Source organism: Lactuca saligna, chromosome 8 (assembly GCF_052625555.1).
Source record: "Lactuca saligna cultivar CGN05327 chromosome 8, ASM5262555v1, whole genome shotgun sequence".
Lineage (NCBI taxonomy): Eukaryota > Viridiplantae > Streptophyta > Magnoliopsida > Asterales > Asteraceae > Lactuca > Lactuca saligna.
Window position 1 is genome coordinate 204,728,890 of NC_136424.1, and position 18,323 is coordinate 204,747,212.

General features: G+C 43.1%; 1 protein-coding gene across 1 annotated transcript; it reads left to right on the forward strand.

Annotated features, from left to right (window-relative positions):
• The first annotated feature begins 14,195 nt into the window (after window positions 1–14,195).
• On the forward strand, window positions 14,196–16,181 carry LOC145010450 (uncharacterized). Its single transcript, XM_078968988.1, has 2 exons — window positions 14,196–15,253; window positions 15,317–16,181. Exons 1-2 carry the CDS (start codon window positions 14,196–14,198, stop codon window positions 16,179–16,181), a joined length of 1,923 nt encoding a protein of 640 aa, XP_078825114.1.
• Window positions 16,182–18,323: the final 2,142 nt, after the last annotated feature.

Below are 18,323 nucleotides of genomic sequence, written 5' to 3' on the forward strand. Positions count from 1 at the left end.
CGTCGGGTGGGCGGTTCGTCTTCAACTGCCAATATTGGAGGAAGTACCGGGACGGGTGGTATGGTACCCCGTGTTGTGGCTAATCAACAAAGACCAACATCTAACAGTGTTGGACCAAATCCTAGGACAACTGTTAGTAGCATCTTGAAGTGTTTTAGTTGTGGGGAGACAGGTCACCGACAATCAGAGTGCAAGAAGGTTGGAAAACGTCATTTGTTTGCTGAGCAAGATGACTTGCAAAATGATGATGCTGGTGAAAATTACGAAGATCCCCCTGTGATGAACCAGTTGTTCAGGCCCTTTATTAGTAAATTTGTAGTTGTTTAATTTTATGACATACTTATTTACAGTGCTACTTTTGGCGAGCATGTCAACCATGTGAGGCAGGTTTTGACCGTGCTTCGACGGGATAGTTTGTATGCAGCTATGAAGAAATGTGTGTTTATGGTTCCTAAAGTCTTGTTCTTGGGGTACGTTGTTTCTGGGGAAGGAATACAGGTGGACAAGTCTAAAGTAGCAGCTGTAAGACAATGGCCAAGTCCAACTACCATCACTGAAGTTCGAAGCTTTCATGGCCTTGGTTCATTCTATAGGAGGTTTATTCCAAACTTTAGTTCTATTATGGCACCGGTGACTGATTGTATGAAAGGGAAGACCTTTACTTGGTCCGAAGCAGCAGAATCAGCTTTCCAATTAGTAAAAGAGAAGCTTACTACATCACTGATTCTTGTATTGCTAGACTTTTCTCAAGTGTTTGAATTACACACAGATGCTTCCAAGGTTGGGATTGGAGCAGTTCTAAGTCAAGGAGGACAACCGGTTGCCTATTTTAGTGAGAAGTTGACGGGGCCAAAGTTGCGTTATAGCTCTCATTATGTTGAGTTCTATGCAGTGGTCCAAGCTGTGAAGCATTGGCGCCATTATCTATTTCATAAGGAATTTGTTTTGTTCACAGATCATGATTCATTAAGACATATTCGCAGTCAAGATAAGGTGTCACACAAACATGGGAGGTGGATGTCGTTCTTGGAAAAATTCACTTTCATGGTGAAACACAAGTCTGGGATGTCAAATCGGGTGGCTGATGCATTGAGTCGAAGGAGTAATTTGCTAGTTTCCATGAGGGTTGGTGTGCTGGGGATGGATGTCCTCATGGAGCAGCTAACGGTTGATCCTTCGTTTTCTGTTGTTCTGCAGGGTATACAATCTGGACAGATGTCTGATTTTCTACTGCATGAAGGGTTTCTTTTCAAAGGCAATCAATTGTGCATCCCTGATTCTAGTCTCCGCCTTCAAATAATTAGGGAGTTGCATGGGGAAGGGCATGTCGGCCGAGATCGCACTTTACAGTTGGCACAATCATCTTATTTTTGGCCTACAATGCGCAAGGAGGTGGATAGATATGTTAAACGATGTCGAATCTGTCAGGTGTCAAAGGGCACATCTACCAATGCAGGACTCTATATGCCTTTGCCTGTTCCATCACAACCTTGGCTAGACATCAGCATGGATTTTGTGTTGGGTTTACCACGTACTCAACGGGGAAATGATTCAATATTTGTGGTTGTTGATCGTTTTTCTAAGATGGTGCACTTTATTCCTTGCAAAAAGACGACGGATGCAGTTAATGTGGCCCAGTTATTCTTTCGAGACGTCTACCGTTTGCATGGATTGCCGTCTTCTAGTGTTTCAGATCGAGACACTAGGTTTTTGAGTCATTTTTGGCGCAGCCTATGGAAAATGGTGAACACTCAGCTCAATTTTAGTAGTGCATATCATCCTCAAACGGATGGCCAAACAGAGGTTGTCAATCGATCCCTTGGTAATAGTGTTTAGTGGGTGATCATGTGAAGACCTGGGATCAAAAGCTTTGTCAAGCTGAGTTTGCTCATAATCATGCTATCAACCGAAGTATTGGATTTAGTCCATTCCAGGTAGTCTATTCTATTCATCCACGGGGACCACTTGATTTGATGTCACTACCTGTTTCTAGGGTTGTTCCAAAGAAAATGCAGGATTTTGTTGGTGGACTGCATGATGTTCATAAGGCTGTTCATGACAACTTGGTCCGAGTTAACTCCAAGTACAAGCAAGATGCAGATAAAAAACGCAGACAAGTTGATTTTGAAGTAGGTGACTTTGTTTGGGCTATTTTGACTAAAGATCGTTTTTCGGTTGGTGAGTACAACAAGCTGTCAGCTAAGAAGATTGGACCGGTGGAGATTGTGGAGAAGATTAATTCCAATGCTTACCGTCTACAGTTGCCAAGTCACATTTGTTATTCCGATGTTTTCAATCTAAAGCATTTGCTTCCTTACTATGGGGATTCTTCTGATGATGACCATGGTGCACATTCGAGGTCGAATTTTGTCTACCCAGGAGGGGATGATGCGGGCCCTAGTGTGGAGGATCGGGCCCTTGCGTTCCTAGAGGCCCACGATCATGTGACTAAAGGGGCTTCACGGAAATAGTCATAACTTTGGCTACGAATCTTCGTTTCGGGCCTACGACCAGTCAAATCGAAGCTTGGAGCAAGGAGCACGTCCAGATAAGTCCCCAAAGGGGACTTACCCATTTTTGAGTCCAGAAATCTCTTTCTAAATGGATTTATGAACAATTTTGTTATTTTTCCTTAATTTTTGGGTTTTGTTTTTGGGATTGTATTTGGCCCATTGACTTTTAGGGTTTCATTTTAATTTCTGCTTCTTATTTAACTATTTTTGATGTAATTTGGACGGTCGATCATCAATTTTATGAACTTTCAATTTTCTCCCAAATTCTGTGTGTTAATCCAGATTTGAAGCCAATCCCACGATATTCGTAGAATTAACGTGGTTTTGAAGAGATTGTCCTGTTTGTTCTTTTAGAATCAACAGGTTCATTCTTGTTTATCTTTGTGTTGTTTTTTGCGCTGCATCAGTTGGTATCAGAGCCAGGTTCCTGGTTCAAAATGCCTCCGAGGAGAAACAGGATGGCCGCTAATGTTCATGAGCAAGAACTAGAAGAACGTATTATGGCACGAATGGAGGAGAGGATGGATCAAATGGTTGACCAACTGACTGATAGGATGGTCGAACTGATGAATCGAGGAGGGCAAAGGTCTCGAACACATTCTCAAGTGGAAGATGGTGAATTTGGGAATCCGTATGGCGGCAATGACGGTTCATATTCTGAAGAGGATCTAGAAAGGCGGCCAAGGCGTGATCATAGAGGTGACAATAGCCGTTGGGAGGCCGGAATGAGAATTGATATCCCGGAATTCGACGGGGTCAGTATGAATCCAGAGGGGTTCATTGATTGGTTGGCTACTGTCGAGGAAGTTTTTGAGTTCAAAGAAGTACCTGAAAACAAAAGAGTGTCATTGATTGCTACCAGGCTACGTGGTAGGGCATCTGCATGGTGGCAACAACTGAAACTGACACGAGACATGCTTGGAAAGTCAAAGGTCGTGACTTGGAGGAAGATGAAGAAGTGTTTACGATCCAACTTCCTACCCCATAATTTTCAAAGGTTGATGTACCAACGGTTGCAAAATCTGAAGCAGGGTGCCAAATCAGTTGATGATTACACAACTGAGTTCTACCAATTGATTGCCCGAAACGATATCCAGGAGACGGAGGAATAACTCGTTGCTCAATATATTGGGGGTCTACGGGTCCAAATCATGGACTCTGTAAATATGTTTGACCCGATATCTATTTCTGAAGCGCACCGACGGGCGTTGGATTTTGAGAAACAAAGTCGTCGGGTGGGCGGTTCGTCTTCAACTGCCAATATTGGAGGAAGTACCGGGACGGGTGGTATGGTACCCCGTGTTGTGGCTAATCAACAAAGACCGACATCTAACAGTGTTGGACCAAATCCTAGGACAACTGTTAGTAGCATCTTGAAGTGTTTTAGTTGTGGGGAGATAGGTCACCGACAATCAGAGTGCAAGAAGGTTGGAAAACGTCATTTGTTTGCTGAGCAAGATGACTTGCAAAATGATGATGCTGGTGAAAATTACGAAGATCCCCCTGTGATGAACCAGTTGTTCAGGCCCTTTATTGGTAAATTTGTAGTCGTTTAATTTTATGACATACTTATTTACAGTGCTACTTTTGGCGAGCATGTCAACCATGTGAGGCAGGTTTTGACCGTGCTTCGACGGGATAGTTTGTATGAAGCTATGAAGAAATGTGTGTTTATGGTTCCTAAAGTCTTGTTCTTGGGGTACGTTGTTTCTAGGGAAGGAATACAGGTGGACGAGTCTAAAGTAGCAGCTGTTAAACAATGGCCAAGTCCAACTACCATCACTGAAGTTCGCAGCTTTCATGGCCTTGCTTCATTCTATAGGAGGTTTATTCCAAACTTTAGTTCTATTATGGCACCGGTGACTGATTGTATGAAAGGGAAGACCTTTACTTGGTCTGAAGCAGCAGAATCAGCTTTCCAATTAGTAAAAGAGAAGCTTACTACATCACCGGTTCTTGTATTGCCAGACTTTTCTCAAGTGTTTGAATTACACACGGATGCTTCCAAGGTTGGGATTGGAGCAGTTCTAAGTCAAGGAGGACGACCGGTTTCCTATTTTAGTGAGAAGTTGACGGGGCCAAAGTTACGTTATAGCACTTATGATGTTGAGTTCTATGCAGTGGTCCAAGCTGTGAAGCATTGGCGCCATTATCTATTTCATAAGGAATTTTATTTGTTCACAGATCATGATTCATTAAGACATATTCGCAGTCAAGCTAATGTGTCACACAAACATGGGAGGTGGATGTCGTTCTTGGAAAAATTCACTTTCGTGGTGAAACACAAGTATGGGATGTCAAATCGGGTGGCTGATGCATTGAGTCAAAGGAGTAATTTGCTAGTTTCCATGAGGGTTGGTGTGCCGGGGATGGATGTCCTCATGGAGCAGCTAACGGTTGATACTTATTTTTCTGTTGTTCTGCAGGGTATACAATCTGGACAGATGTCTGATTTTATACTGCATGAAGGGTTTCTTTTCAAAGGCAATCAATTGTGCATCCCTGATTCTAGTCTCCGCCTTCAAATAATTAGGGAGCTGCATGGGGAAGGGCATGTCGGCCGAGATCGCACTTTACAGTTGGTACAATCATCTTATTTTTGGCCTACAGTGCGCAAGGAGGTGGATAGATATGTTGAACGATGTCGAATCTGTCAGGTGTCAAAGGGCACATCTACCAATGCAGGACTCTATATGCCTTTGCCTGTTCCATCACAACCTTGGCTAGACATCAGCATGGATTTTGTGTTGGGTTTACCACGTACTCAACGGGGAAATGATTCAATATTTGTGGTTGTTGATCGTTTTTCTAAGATGGTGCACTTTATTCCTTGCAAAAAGACGACGGATGCAGTTAATGTGGCCCAGTTATTCTTTCGAGACGTCTACCGTTTGCATGGATTGTCGTCTTCTATTGTTTCAGATCGAGACACTAGGTTTTTGAGTCATTTTTGGCGCAGCCTATGGAAAACGGTGAACGCTCAGCTCAATTTTAATAGTGCATATCATCCTCAAACGGATGGCCAAACAGAGGTTGTCAATCGATCCCTTGGTAATAGTGTTTAGTGGGTGATCATGTGAAGACCTGGGATCAAAAGCTTTGTCAAGCTGAGTTTGCTCATAATCATGCTATCAATCGAAGTACTGGATATAGTCCATTCCAGGTAGTCTATTCTGTTCAGCCACGAGGACCACTTGATTTGATGTCACTACCTGTTTCTAGGGTTGTTCCAAAGAAAGTGCAGGATTTTGTTGGAGGACTGCATGATGTTCATAAGGCTGCTCATGACAACTTCATCCGAGCTAACTCCAAGTACAAGCAAGATGCAGATAAAAAATGCAGACAAGTTGATTTTGAAGTAGGGGACTTTGTTTGGGCTGTTTTCACTAAAGATCATTTTTCGGTTGGTGAGTACAACAAGCTGTCAGCTAAGAAGATTGGACCGGTGGAGATTGTGGAGAAGATTAATTCCAATGCTTACCGTCTACAGTTGCCAAGTCACATTCGTTGTTCCGATGTTTTCAATGTAAAGCATTTGCTTCCTTATTATGGGGACTCTTCTGATGATGACCATGGTGCACATTCGAGGTCGAATTTTGTCTACCCAGGAGGGGATGATGCGGGCCCTAGTGTGGAGGATCGGGCCCTTGCGTTCCTAGAGGCCCACGATCATGTGACTAAAGGGGCTTCACGGAAATAGTCATAACTTTGGCTACGAATCTTCGTTTCGGGCCTACGACCAGTCAAATCGAAGCTTGGAGCAAGGAGCACGTCTAGATAAGTCCCCAAAGGGGACTTACCCATTTTTGAGTCCAGAAATCGCTTTCTAAATGGAGTTATGAACAATTTTGTTATTTTTCCTTAATTTTTGGGTTTGTTTTTGGGTTTGTATTTGGCCCATGGACTTTTAGGGTTTCATTTTAATTTCTGCTTCTTATTTAACTATTTTTGATGTAATTTGGACGGTCCATCATCAATTTTATGAACTTTCAATTTTCTCCCAAATTCTGTGTGTTAATCCAGATTTGAAGCCAATCCCACAGTATTCGTAGAATCAACGTGGTTTTGAAGAGATAGTCTTGGTTGTTCTTTTAGAATCAACAGGTTCATTCTTGTTTATCTTTGTGTTGTTTTTTGCGCTGCATCAGTTGGTATCAGAGCCAGGTTCCTGGTTCAAAATGCCTCCGAGGAGAAACAGGATGGCTGCTAATGTTCATGAGCAAGAACTAGAAGAACGTATTATGGCACGAATGGAGGAGAGGATGGATCAAATGGTTGACCAACTGACTGATAGGATGGTCGAACTGATGAATCGAGGAGGGAAAAGGTCTCGAACACATTCTCAAGTGGAAGATGGTGAATTTGGGAACCCGTATGGCTGCAATGACGGTTCATATTCTGAAGAGGATCTAGAAAGGCGGCCAAGGCGTGATCATAGAGGTGACAATAGCCGTTGGGAGGCCGGAATGAGAATTGATATCCCGGAATTCGACGGGGTCAGTATGAATCCAGAGGGGTTCATTGATTGGTTGGCTACTGTCGGGGAAGTTTTTGAGTTCAAAGAAGTCCCTGAAAACAAAAGAGTGTCATTGATTGCTACCAGGCTACGTGGTAGGGCATCTGCATGGTGGCAACAACTGAAACTGACACGAGACAGGCTTGGAAAGTCAAAGGTCGTGACTTGGAGGAAGATGAAGAAGTGTTTACGATCCAACTTCCTACCCCATAATTTTCAAAGGTTGATGTACCAACGGTTGCAAAATCTGAAGCAGGGTGCCAAATCAGTTGATGATTACACAACTGAGTTCTACCAATTGATTGCCCGAAACGATATCCAGGAGACGGAGGAACAACTCGTTGCTCGATATATTGGGGGTCTACGGGTCCAAATCATGGACTCTGTAAATATGTTTGACCCGGTATCTATTTCTGAAGCGCACCGACGGGCGTTGGATTTTGAGAAACAAAGTCGTCGGGTGGGCGGTTCATCTTCAACTGCCAATATTGGAGGAAGTACCGGGACGGGTGGTATGGTACCCCGTGTTGTGGCTAATCAACAAAGACCGACATCTAACAGTGTTGGACCAAATCCTAGGACAACTGTTAGTAGCATCTTGAAGTGTTTTAGTTGTGGGGAGACAGGTCACCGACAATCAGAGTGCAAGAAGGTTGGAAAACGTCATTTGTTTGCTGAGCAAGATGACTTGAAAAATGATGATGCTGGTGAAAATTACGAAGATCCCCCTGTGATGAACCAGTTGTTCAGGCCCTTTATTGGTAAATTTGTAGTTGTTTAATTTTATGACATACTTATTTACAGTGCTACTTTTGGCGAGCATGTCAACCATGTGAGGCAGGTTTTGACCGTGCTTCGACGGGATAGTTTGTATGCAGCTATGAAGAAATGTGTGTTTATGGTTCCTAAAGTCTTGTTCTTGGGGTACGTTGTTTCTGGGGAAGGAATACAGGTGGACAAGTCTAAAGTAGCAGCTGTAAGACAATGGCCAAGTCCAACTACCATCACTGAAGTTCGAAGCTTTCATGGCCTTGCTTCATTCTATAGGAGGTTTATTCCAAACTTTAGTTCTATAATGGCACCGGTGACTGATTGTATGAAAGGGAAGACCTTTACTTGGTCCGAAGCAGCAGAATCAGCTTTCCAATTAGTAAAAGAGAAGCTTACTACATCACCGATTCTTGTATTGCCAGACTTTTCTCAAGTGTTTGAATTACACACGGATGCTTCCAAGGTTGGGATTGGAGCAGTTCTAAGTCAAGGAGGACAACCGGTTGCCTATTTTAGTGAGAAGTTGACGGGGCCAAAGTTGCGTTATAGCTCTCATTATGTTGAGTTCTATGCAGTGGTCCAAGCTGTGAAGCATTGGCGCCATTATCTATTTCATAAGGAATTTGTTTTGTTCACAGATCATGATTCATTAAGACATATTCGCAGTCAAGATAAGGTGTCACACAAACATGGGAGGTGGATGTCGTTCTTGGAAAAATTCACTTTCATGGTGAAACACAAGTCTGGGATGTCAAATCGGGTGGCTGATGCATTGAGTCGAAGGAGTAATTTGCTAGTTTCCATGAGGGTTGGTGTGCTGGGGATGGATGTCCTCATGGAGCAGCTAACGGTTGATCCTTCGTTTTCTGTTGTTCTGCAGGGTATACAATCTGGACAGATGTCTGATTTTCTACTGCATGAAGGGTTTCTTTTCAAAGGCAATCAATTGTGCATCCTTGATTCTAGTCTCCGCCTTCAAATAATTAGGGAGTTGCATGGGGAAGGGCATGTCGGCCGAGATCGCACTTTACAGTTGGCACAATCATCTTATTTTTGGCCAACAATGCGCAAGGAGGTGGATAGATATGTTAAACGATGTCGAATCTGTCAGGTGTCAAAGGGCACATCTACCAATGCAGGACTCTATATGCCTTTGCCTGTTCCATCACAACCTTGGCTAGACATCAGCATGGATTTTGTGTTGGGTTTACCACGTACTCAACGGGGAAATGATTCAATATTTGTGGTTGTTGATCGTTTTTCTAAGATGGTGCACTTTATTCCTTGCAAAAAGACGACGGATGCAGTTAATGTGGCCCAGTTATTCTTTTGAGACGTCTACCGTTTGCATGGATTGCCGTCTTCTAGTGTTTCAGATCGAGACACTAGGTTTTTGAGTCATTTTTGGCGCAGCCTATGGAAAATGGTGAACACTCAGCTCAATTTTAGTAGTGCATATCATCCTCAAACGGATGGCCAAACAGAGGTTGTCAATCGATCCCTTGGTAATAGTGTTTAGTGGGTGATCATGTGAAGACCTGGGATCAAAAGCTTTGTCAAGCTGAGTTTGCTCATAATCATGCTATCAACCGAAGTACTGGATGTAGTCCATTCCAGGTAGTCTATTCTATTCATCCACGGGGACCACTTGATTTGATGTCACTACCTGTTTCTAGGGTTGTTCCAAAGAAAATGCAGGATTTTGTTGGAGGACTGCATGATGTTCATAAGGCTGTTCATGACAACTTGGTCCGAGCTAACTCCAAGTACAAGCAAGATGCAGATAAAAAACGCAGACAAGTTGATTTTGAAGTAGGTGACTTTGTTTGGGCTATTTTGACTAAAGATAGTTTTTCGGTTGGTGAGTACAACAAGCTGTCAGCTAAGAAGATTGGACCGGTGGAGATTGTGGAGAAGATTAATTCCAATGCTTACCGTCTACAGTTGCCAAGTCACATTTGTTGTTCCGATGTTTTCAATCTAAAGCATTTGCTTCCTTACTATGGGGATTCTTCTGATGATGACCATGGTGCACATTCGAGGTCGAATTTTGTCTACCCAGGAGGGGATGATGCGGGCCCTAGTGTGGAGGATCGGGCCCTTGCGTTCCTAGAGGCCCACGATCATGTGACTAAAGGGGCTTCACGGAAATAGTCATAACTTTTGCTACGAATCTTCGTTTCGGGCCTACGACCAGTCAAATCGAAGCTTGGAGCAAGGAGCACGTCCAGATAAGTCCCCAAAGGGGACTTACCCATTTTTGAGTCCAGAAATCTCTTTCTAAATGGAGTTATGAACAATTTTGTTATTTTTCCTTAATATTTGGGTTTTGTTTTTGGGTTTGTATTTGGCCCATGGACTTTTAGGGTTTCATTTTAATTTCTGCTTCTTATTTAACTATTTTTGATGTAATTTGGACGGTCGATCATCAATTTTATGAACTTTCAATTTTCTCCCAAATTCTGTGTGTTAATCCAGATTTGAAGCCAATCCCACGATATTCGTAGAATTAACGTGGTTTTGAAGAGATTGTCCTGGTTGTTCTTTTAGAATCAACAGGTTCATTCTTGTTTATCTTTGTGTTGTTTTTTGCGCTGCATCAGTTGGTATCAGAGCCAGGTTCCTGGTTCAAAATGCCTCCGAGGAGAAACAGGATGGCCGCTAATGTTCATGAGCAAGAACTAGAAGAACGTATTATGGCACGAATGGAGGAGAGGATGGATCAAATGGTTGACCAACTGACTGATAGGATGGTCGAACTGATGAATCGAGGAGGGAAAAGGTCTCGAACACATTCTCAAGTGGAAGATGGTGAATTTGGGAATCCGTATGGCGGCAATGACGGTTCATATTCTGAAGATGATCTAGAAAGGCGGCCAAGGCGTGATCATAGAGGTGACAATAGCCGTTGGGAGGCCGGAATGAGAATTGATATCCCGGAATTCGACGGGGTCAGTATGAATCCAGAGGGGTTCATTGATTGGTTGGCTACTGTCGAGGAAGTTTTTGAGTTCAAAGAAGTACCTGAAAACAAAAGAGTGTCATTGATTGCTACCAGGCTACGTGGTAGGGCATCTGCATGGTGGCAACAACTGAAACTGACACGAGACATGCTTGGAAAGTCAAAGGTCGTGACTTGGAGGAAGATGAAGAAGTGTTTACGATCCAACTTCCTACCCCATAATTTTCAAAGGTTGATGTACCAACGGTTGCAAAATCTGAAGCATGGTGCCAAATCAGTTGATGATTACACAACTGAGTTCTACCAATTGATTGCCCGAAATGATATCCAGGAGACGGAGGAAGAACTCGTTGCTCAATATATTGGGGGTCTACGGGTCCAAATCATGGACTCTGTAAATATGTTTGACCCGATATCTATTTCTGAAGCGCACCGACGGGCGTTGGATTTTGAGAAACAAAGTCGTCGGGTGGGCGGTTCGTCTTCAACTGCCAATATTCGAGGAAGTACTGGGACGGGTGGTATGGTACCCCGTGTTGTGGCTAATCAACAAAGACCGACATCTAACAGTGTTGGACCAAATCCTAGGACAACTGTTAGTAGCATCTTGAAGTGTTTTAGTTGTGGGGAGATAGGTCACCGATAATCAGAGTGCAAGAAGGTTGGAAAACGTCATTTGTTTGCTGAGCAAGATGACTTGCAAAATGATGATGCTGGTGAAAATTACGAAGATCCCCCTGTGATGAACCAGTTGTTCAGGCCCTTTATTGGTAAATTTGTAGTCGTTTAATTTTATGACATACTTATTTACAGTGCTACTTTTGGCGAGCATGTCAACCATGTGAGGCAGGTTTTGACTGTGCTTCGACGGGATAGTTTGTATGAAGCTATGAAGAAATGTGTGTTTATGGTTCCTAAAGTCTTGTTCTTGGGGTACGTTGTTTCTAGGGAAGGAATACAGGTGGACGAGTCTAAAGTAGCAGCTGTTAAACAATGGTCAAGTCCAACTACCATCACTGAAGTTCGCAGCTTTCATGGCCTTGCTTCATTCTATAGGAGGTTTATTCCAAACTTTAGTTCTATTATGGCACCGGTGACTGATTGTATGAAAGGGAAGACCTTTACTTGGTCTGAAGCAGCAGAATCAGCTTTCCAATTAGTAAAAGAGAAGCTTACTACATCACCGGTTCTTGTATTGCCAGACTTTTCTCAAGTGTTTGAATTACACACGGATGCTTCCAAGGTTGGGATTGGAGAAGTTCTAAGTCAAGGAGGACGACCGGTTTCCTATTTTAGTGAGAAGTTGACGGGGCCAAAGTTACGTTATAGCACTTATGATGTTGAGTTCTATGCAGTGGTCCAAGCTGTGAAGCATTGGCGCCATTATCTATTTCATAAGGAATTTGTTTTGTTCACAGATCATGATTCATTAAGACATATTCGCAGTCAAGCTAATGTGTCACACAAACATGGGAGGTGGATGTCGTTCTTGGAAAAATTCACTTTCGTGGTGAAACACAAGTCTGGGATGTCAAATCGGGTGGCTGATGCATTGAGTCAAAGGAGTAATTTGCTAGTTTCCATGAGGGTTGGTGTGCCGGGGATGGATGTCCTCATGGAGCAGCTAACGGTTGATCCTTATTTTTCTGTTGTTCTGCAGGGTATACAATCTGGACAGATGTCTGATTTTCTACTGCATGAAGGGTTTCTTTTCAAAGGCAATCAATTGTGCATCCCTGATTCTAGTCTCCGCCTTCAAATAATTAGGGAGCTGCATGGGGAAGGGCATGTCGGCCGAGATCGCACTTTACAGTTGGTACAATCATCTTATTTTTGGCCTACAATGCGCAAGGAGGTGGATAGATATGTTGAACGATGTCGAATCTGTCAGGTGTCAAAGGGCACATCTACCAATACAGGACTCTATATGCCTTTGCCTGTTCCATCACAACCTTGGCTAGACATCAGCATGGATTTTGTGTTGGGTTTACCACGTACTCAACGGGGAAATGATTCAATATTTGTGGTTGTTGATCGTTTTTCTAAGATGGTGCACTTTATTCCTTGCAAAAAGACGACGGATGCAGTTAATGTGGCCCAGTTATTCTTTCGAGACGTCTACCGTTTGCATGGATTGTCGTCTTCTATTGTTTCAGATCAAGACACTAGGTTTTTGAGTCATTTTTGGCGCAGCCTATGGAAAATGGTGAACACTCAGCTCAATTTTAATAGTGCATATCATCCTCAAACGGATGGCCAAACAGAGGTTGTCAATCGATCCCTTGGTAATAGTGTTTAGTGGGTGATCATGTGAATACCTGGGATCAAAAGCTTTGTCAAGCTGAGTTTGCTCATAATCATGCTATCAATCGAAGTACCGGATATAGTCCATTCCAGGTAGTCTATTCTGTTCAGCCACGAGGACCACTTGATTTGATGTCACTACCTGTTTCTAGGGTTGTTCCAAAGAAAGTGCAGGATTTTGTTAGAGGACTGCATGATGTTCATAAGGCTGCTCATGACAACTTCATCCGAGCTAACTCCAAGTACAAGCAAGATGCAGATAAAAAATGCAGACAAGTTGATTTTGAAGTAGGGGACTTTGTTTGGGCTGTTTTCACTAAAGATCATTTTTCGGTTGGTGAGTACAACAAGCTGTCAGCTAAGAAGATTGGACCGGTGGAGATTGTGGAGAAGATTAATTCCAATGCTTACCGTCTACAGTTGCCATGTCACATTCGTTGTTCCGATGTTTTCAATGTAAATCATTTGCTTCCTTATTATGGGGACTCTTCTGATGATGACCATGGTGCACATTCGAGGTCGAATTTTGTCTACCCAGGAGGGGATGATGCGGGCCCTAGTGTGGAGGATCGGGCCCTTGCGTTCCTAGAGGCCCACGATCATGTGACTAAAGGGGCTTCACGGAAATAGTCATAACTTTGGCTACGAATCTTCGTTTCGGGCCTACGACCAGTCAAATCGAAGCTTGGAGCAAGGAGCACGTCTAGATAAGTCCCCAAAGGGGACTTACCCATTTTTGAGTCCAGAAATCGCTTTCTAAATGGAGTTATGAACAATTTTGTTATTTTTCCTTAATTTTTGGGTTTGTTTTTGGGTTTGTATTTGGCCCATGGACTTTTAGGGTTTCATTTTAATTTCTGCTTCTTATTTAAATATTTTTGATGTAATTTGGACGGTCGATCATCAATTTTATGAGCTTTCAATTTTCTCCCAAATTCTGTGTGTTAATCCAGATTTGAAGCCAATCCCACAGTATTCGTAGAATCAACGTGGTTTTGAAGAGATTGTCTTGGTTGTTCTTTTAGAATCAACAGGTTCATTCTTGTTTATCTTTGTGTTGTTTTTTGCGCTGCATCAGTTGGTATCAGAGCCAGGTTCCTGGTTCAAAATGCCTCCGAGGAGAAACAGGATGGCCGCTAATGTTCATGAGCAAGAACTAGAAGAACGTATTATGGCACGAATGGAGGAGAGGATGGATCAAATGGTTGACCAACTGACTGATAGGATGGTCGAACTGATGAATCGAGGAGGGAAAAGGTCTCGAACACATTCTCAAGTGGAAGATGGTGAATTTGGGAACCCGTATGGCTGCAATGACGGTTCATATTCTGAAGAGGATCTAGAAAGGCGGCCAAGGCGTGATCATAGAGATGACAATAGCCGTTGGGACGCCGGAATGAGAATTTATATCCCGGAATTCGACGGGGTCAGTATGAATCCAGAGGGGTTCATTGATTGGTTGGCTACTGTCGGGGAAGTTTTTGAGTTCAAAGAAGTCCCTGAAAACAAAAGAGTGTCATTGATTGCTACCAGGCTACGTGGTAGGGCATCTGCATGGTGGCAACAACTGAAACTGACACGAGACAGGCTTGGAAAGTCAAAGGTCGTGACTTGGAGGAAGATGAAGAAGTGTTTACGATCCAACTTCCTACCCCATAATTTTCAAAGGTTGATGTACCAACGGTTGCAAAATCTGAAGCAGGGTGCCAAATCAGTTGATGATTACACAACTGAGTTCTACCAATTGATTGCCCGAAACGATATCCAGGAGACGGAGGAACAACTCGTTGCTCGATATATTGGGGGTCTACGGGTCCAAATCATGGACTCTGTAAATATGTTTGACCCGGTATCTATTTCTGAAGCGCACCGACGGGCGTTGGATTTTGAGAAACAAAGTCGTCGGGTGGGCGGTTCATCTTCAACTGCCAATATTGGAGGAAGTACCGGGACGGGTGGTATGGTACCCCGTGTTGTGGCTAATCAACAAAGACCGACATCTAACAGTGTTGGACCAAATCCTAGGACAACTGTTAGTAGCATCTTGAAGTGTTTTAGTTGTGGGGAGACAGGTCACCGACAATCAGAGTGCAAGAAGGTTGGAAAACGTCATTTGTTTGCTGAGCAAGATGACTTGAAAAATGATGATGCTGGTGAAAATTACGAAGATCCCCCTGTGATGAACCAGTTGTTCAGGCCCTTTATTGGTAAATTTGTAGTTGTTTAATTTTATGACATACTTATTTACAGTGCTACTTTTGGCGAGCATGTCAACCATGTGAGGCAGGTTTTGACCGTGCTTCGACGGGATAGTTTGTATGCAGCTATGAAGAAATGTGTGTTTATGGTTCCTAAAGTCTTGTTCTTGGGGTACGTTGTTTCTGGGGAAGGAATACAGGTGGACAAGTCTAAAGTAGCAGCTGTAAGACAATGGCCAAGTCCAACTACCATCACTGAAGTTCGAAGCTTTCATGGCCTTGCTTCATTCTATAGGAGGTTTATTCCAAACTTTAGTTCTATAATGGCACCGGTGACTGATTGTATGAAAGGGAAGACCTTTACTTGGTCCGAAGCAGCAGAATCAGCTTTCCAATTAGTAAAAGAGAAGCTTACTACATCACCGGTTCTTGTATTGCCAGACTTTTCTCAAGTGTTTGAATTACACACGGATGCTTCCAAGGTTGGGATTGGAGCAGTTCTAAGTCAAGGAGGACAACCGGTTGCCTATTTTAGTGAGAAGTTGACGGGGCCAAAGTTGCGTTATAGCTCTCATTATGTTGAGTTCTATGCAGTGGTCCAAGCTGTGAAGCATTGGCGCCATTATCTATTTCATAAGGAATTTGTTTTGTTCACAGATCATGATTCATTAAGACATATTCGCAGTCAAGATAAGGTGTCACACAAACATGGGAGGTGGATGTCGTTCTTGGAAAAATTCACTTTCATGGTGAAACACAAGTCTGGGATGTCAAATCGGGTGGCTGATGCATTGAGTCGAAGGAGTAATTTGCTAGTTTCCATGAGGGTTGGTGTGCTGGGGATGGATGTCCTCATGGAGCAGCTAACGGTTGATCCTTCGTTTTCTGTTTTTCTGCAGGGTATACAATCTGGATAGATGTCTGATTTTCTACTGCATGAAGGGTTTCTTTTCAAAGGCAATCAATTGTGCATCCCTGATTCTAGTCTCCGCCTTCAAGTAATTAGGGAGTTGCATGGGGAAGGGCATGTCGGCCGAGATCGCACTTTACAGTTGGCACAATCATCTTATTTTTGGCCAACAATGCGCAAGGAGGTGGATAGATATGTTAAACGATGTCGAATCTGTCAGGTGTCAAAGGGCACATCTACCAATGCAGGACTCTATATGCCTTTGCCTGTTCCATCACAACCTTGGCTAGACATCAGCATGGATTTTGTGTTGGGTTTACCACGTACTCAACGGGGAAATGATTCAATATTTGTGGTTGTTGATCGTTTTTCTAAGACGGTGCACTTTATTCCTTGCAAAAAGACGACGGATGCAGTTAATGTGGCCCAGTTATTCTTTTGAGACGTCTACCGTTTGCATGGATTGCCGTCTTCTAGTGTTTCAGATCGAGACACTAGGTTTTTGAGTCATTTTTGGCGCAGCCTATGGAAAATGGTGAACACTCAGCTCAATTTTAGTAGTGCATATCATCCTCAAACGGATGGCCAAACAGAGGTTGTCAATCGATCCCTTGGTAATAGTGTTTAGTGGGTGATCATGTGAAGACCTGGGATCAAAAGCTTTGTCAAGCTGAGTTTGCTCATAATCATGCTATCAACCGAAGTACTGGATGTAGTCCATTCCAGGTAGTCTATTCTATTCATCCACGGGGACCACTTGATTTGATGTCACTACCTGTTTCTAGGGTTGTTCCAAAGAAAATGCAGGATTTTGTTGGAGGACTGCATGATGTTCATAAGGCTGTTCATGACAACTTGGTCCGAGCTAACTCCAAGTACAAGCAAGATGCAGATAAAAAACGCAGACAAGTTGATTTTGAAGTAGGTGACTTTGTTTGGGCTATTTTGACTAAAGATAGTTTTTCGGTTGGTGAGTACAACAAGCTGTCAGCTAAGAAGATTGGACCGGTGGAGATTGTGGAGAAGATTAATTCCAATGCTTACCGTCTACAGTTGCCAAGTCACATTTGTTGTTCCGATGTTTTCAATCTAAAGCATTTGCTTCCTTACTATGGGGATTCTTCTGATGATGACCATGGTGCACATTCGAGGTCGAATTTTGTCTACCCAGGAGGGGATGATGCGGGCCCTAGTGTGGAGGATCGGGCCCTTGCGTTCCTAGAGGCCCACGATCGTGTGACTAAAGGGGCTTCACGGAAATAGCCATTTTTTTGGCTACGAATCTACGTTTCGGGCCTACGACCAGTCAAATCGAAGCTTGGAGCAAGGAGCACGTGTAGATAAGTCCCCAAAGGGGACTTACCCATTTTTGAGTCCAGAAATCGCTTTCTAAATGGAGTTATGAACAATTTTGTTATTTTTCCTTAATATTTGGGTTTTGTTTTTGGGTTTGTATTTGGCCCATGGACTTTTAGGGTTTCATTTTAATTTCTGCTTCTTATTTAACTATTTTTGATGTAATTTGGACGGTCGATCATCAATTTTATGAACTTTTGATTTTCTCCCAAATTATGTGTGTTAATCCAGATTTGAAGCCAATCCCACGGTATTCGTAAAATCAACGTGGTTTTGAAGAGATTGTCCTGGTTGTTCTTTTAGAATCTATAGGTTCATTCTTGTTTATCTTTGTGTTGTTTTTTGCGCTGCATCAGTTGGTATCAAAGCCAGGTTCCTGGTTCAAAATGCCTCCGAGGAGAAACAGGATGGCCGCTAATGTTCATGAGCAAGAACTAGAAGAACGTATTATGGCACGAATGGAGGAGAGGATGGATCAAATGGTTGACCAACTGACTGATAGGATGGTCGAACTGATGAATCGAGGAGGGCAAAGGTCTCGAACACATTCTCAAGTGGAAGATGGTGAATTTGGGAATCCGTATGGCGGCAATGACGGTTCATATTCTGAAGAGGATCTAGAAAGGCAGCCAAGGCGTGATCATAGAGGTGACAATAGCGGTTGGGAGGCCGGAATGAGAATTGATATCCCGGAATTCGACGGGGTCAGTATGAATCCAGAGGGGTTCAATTATTGGTTGGCTACTGTCGAGGAAGTTTTTGAGTTCAAAGAAGTACCTGAAAACAAAAGAGT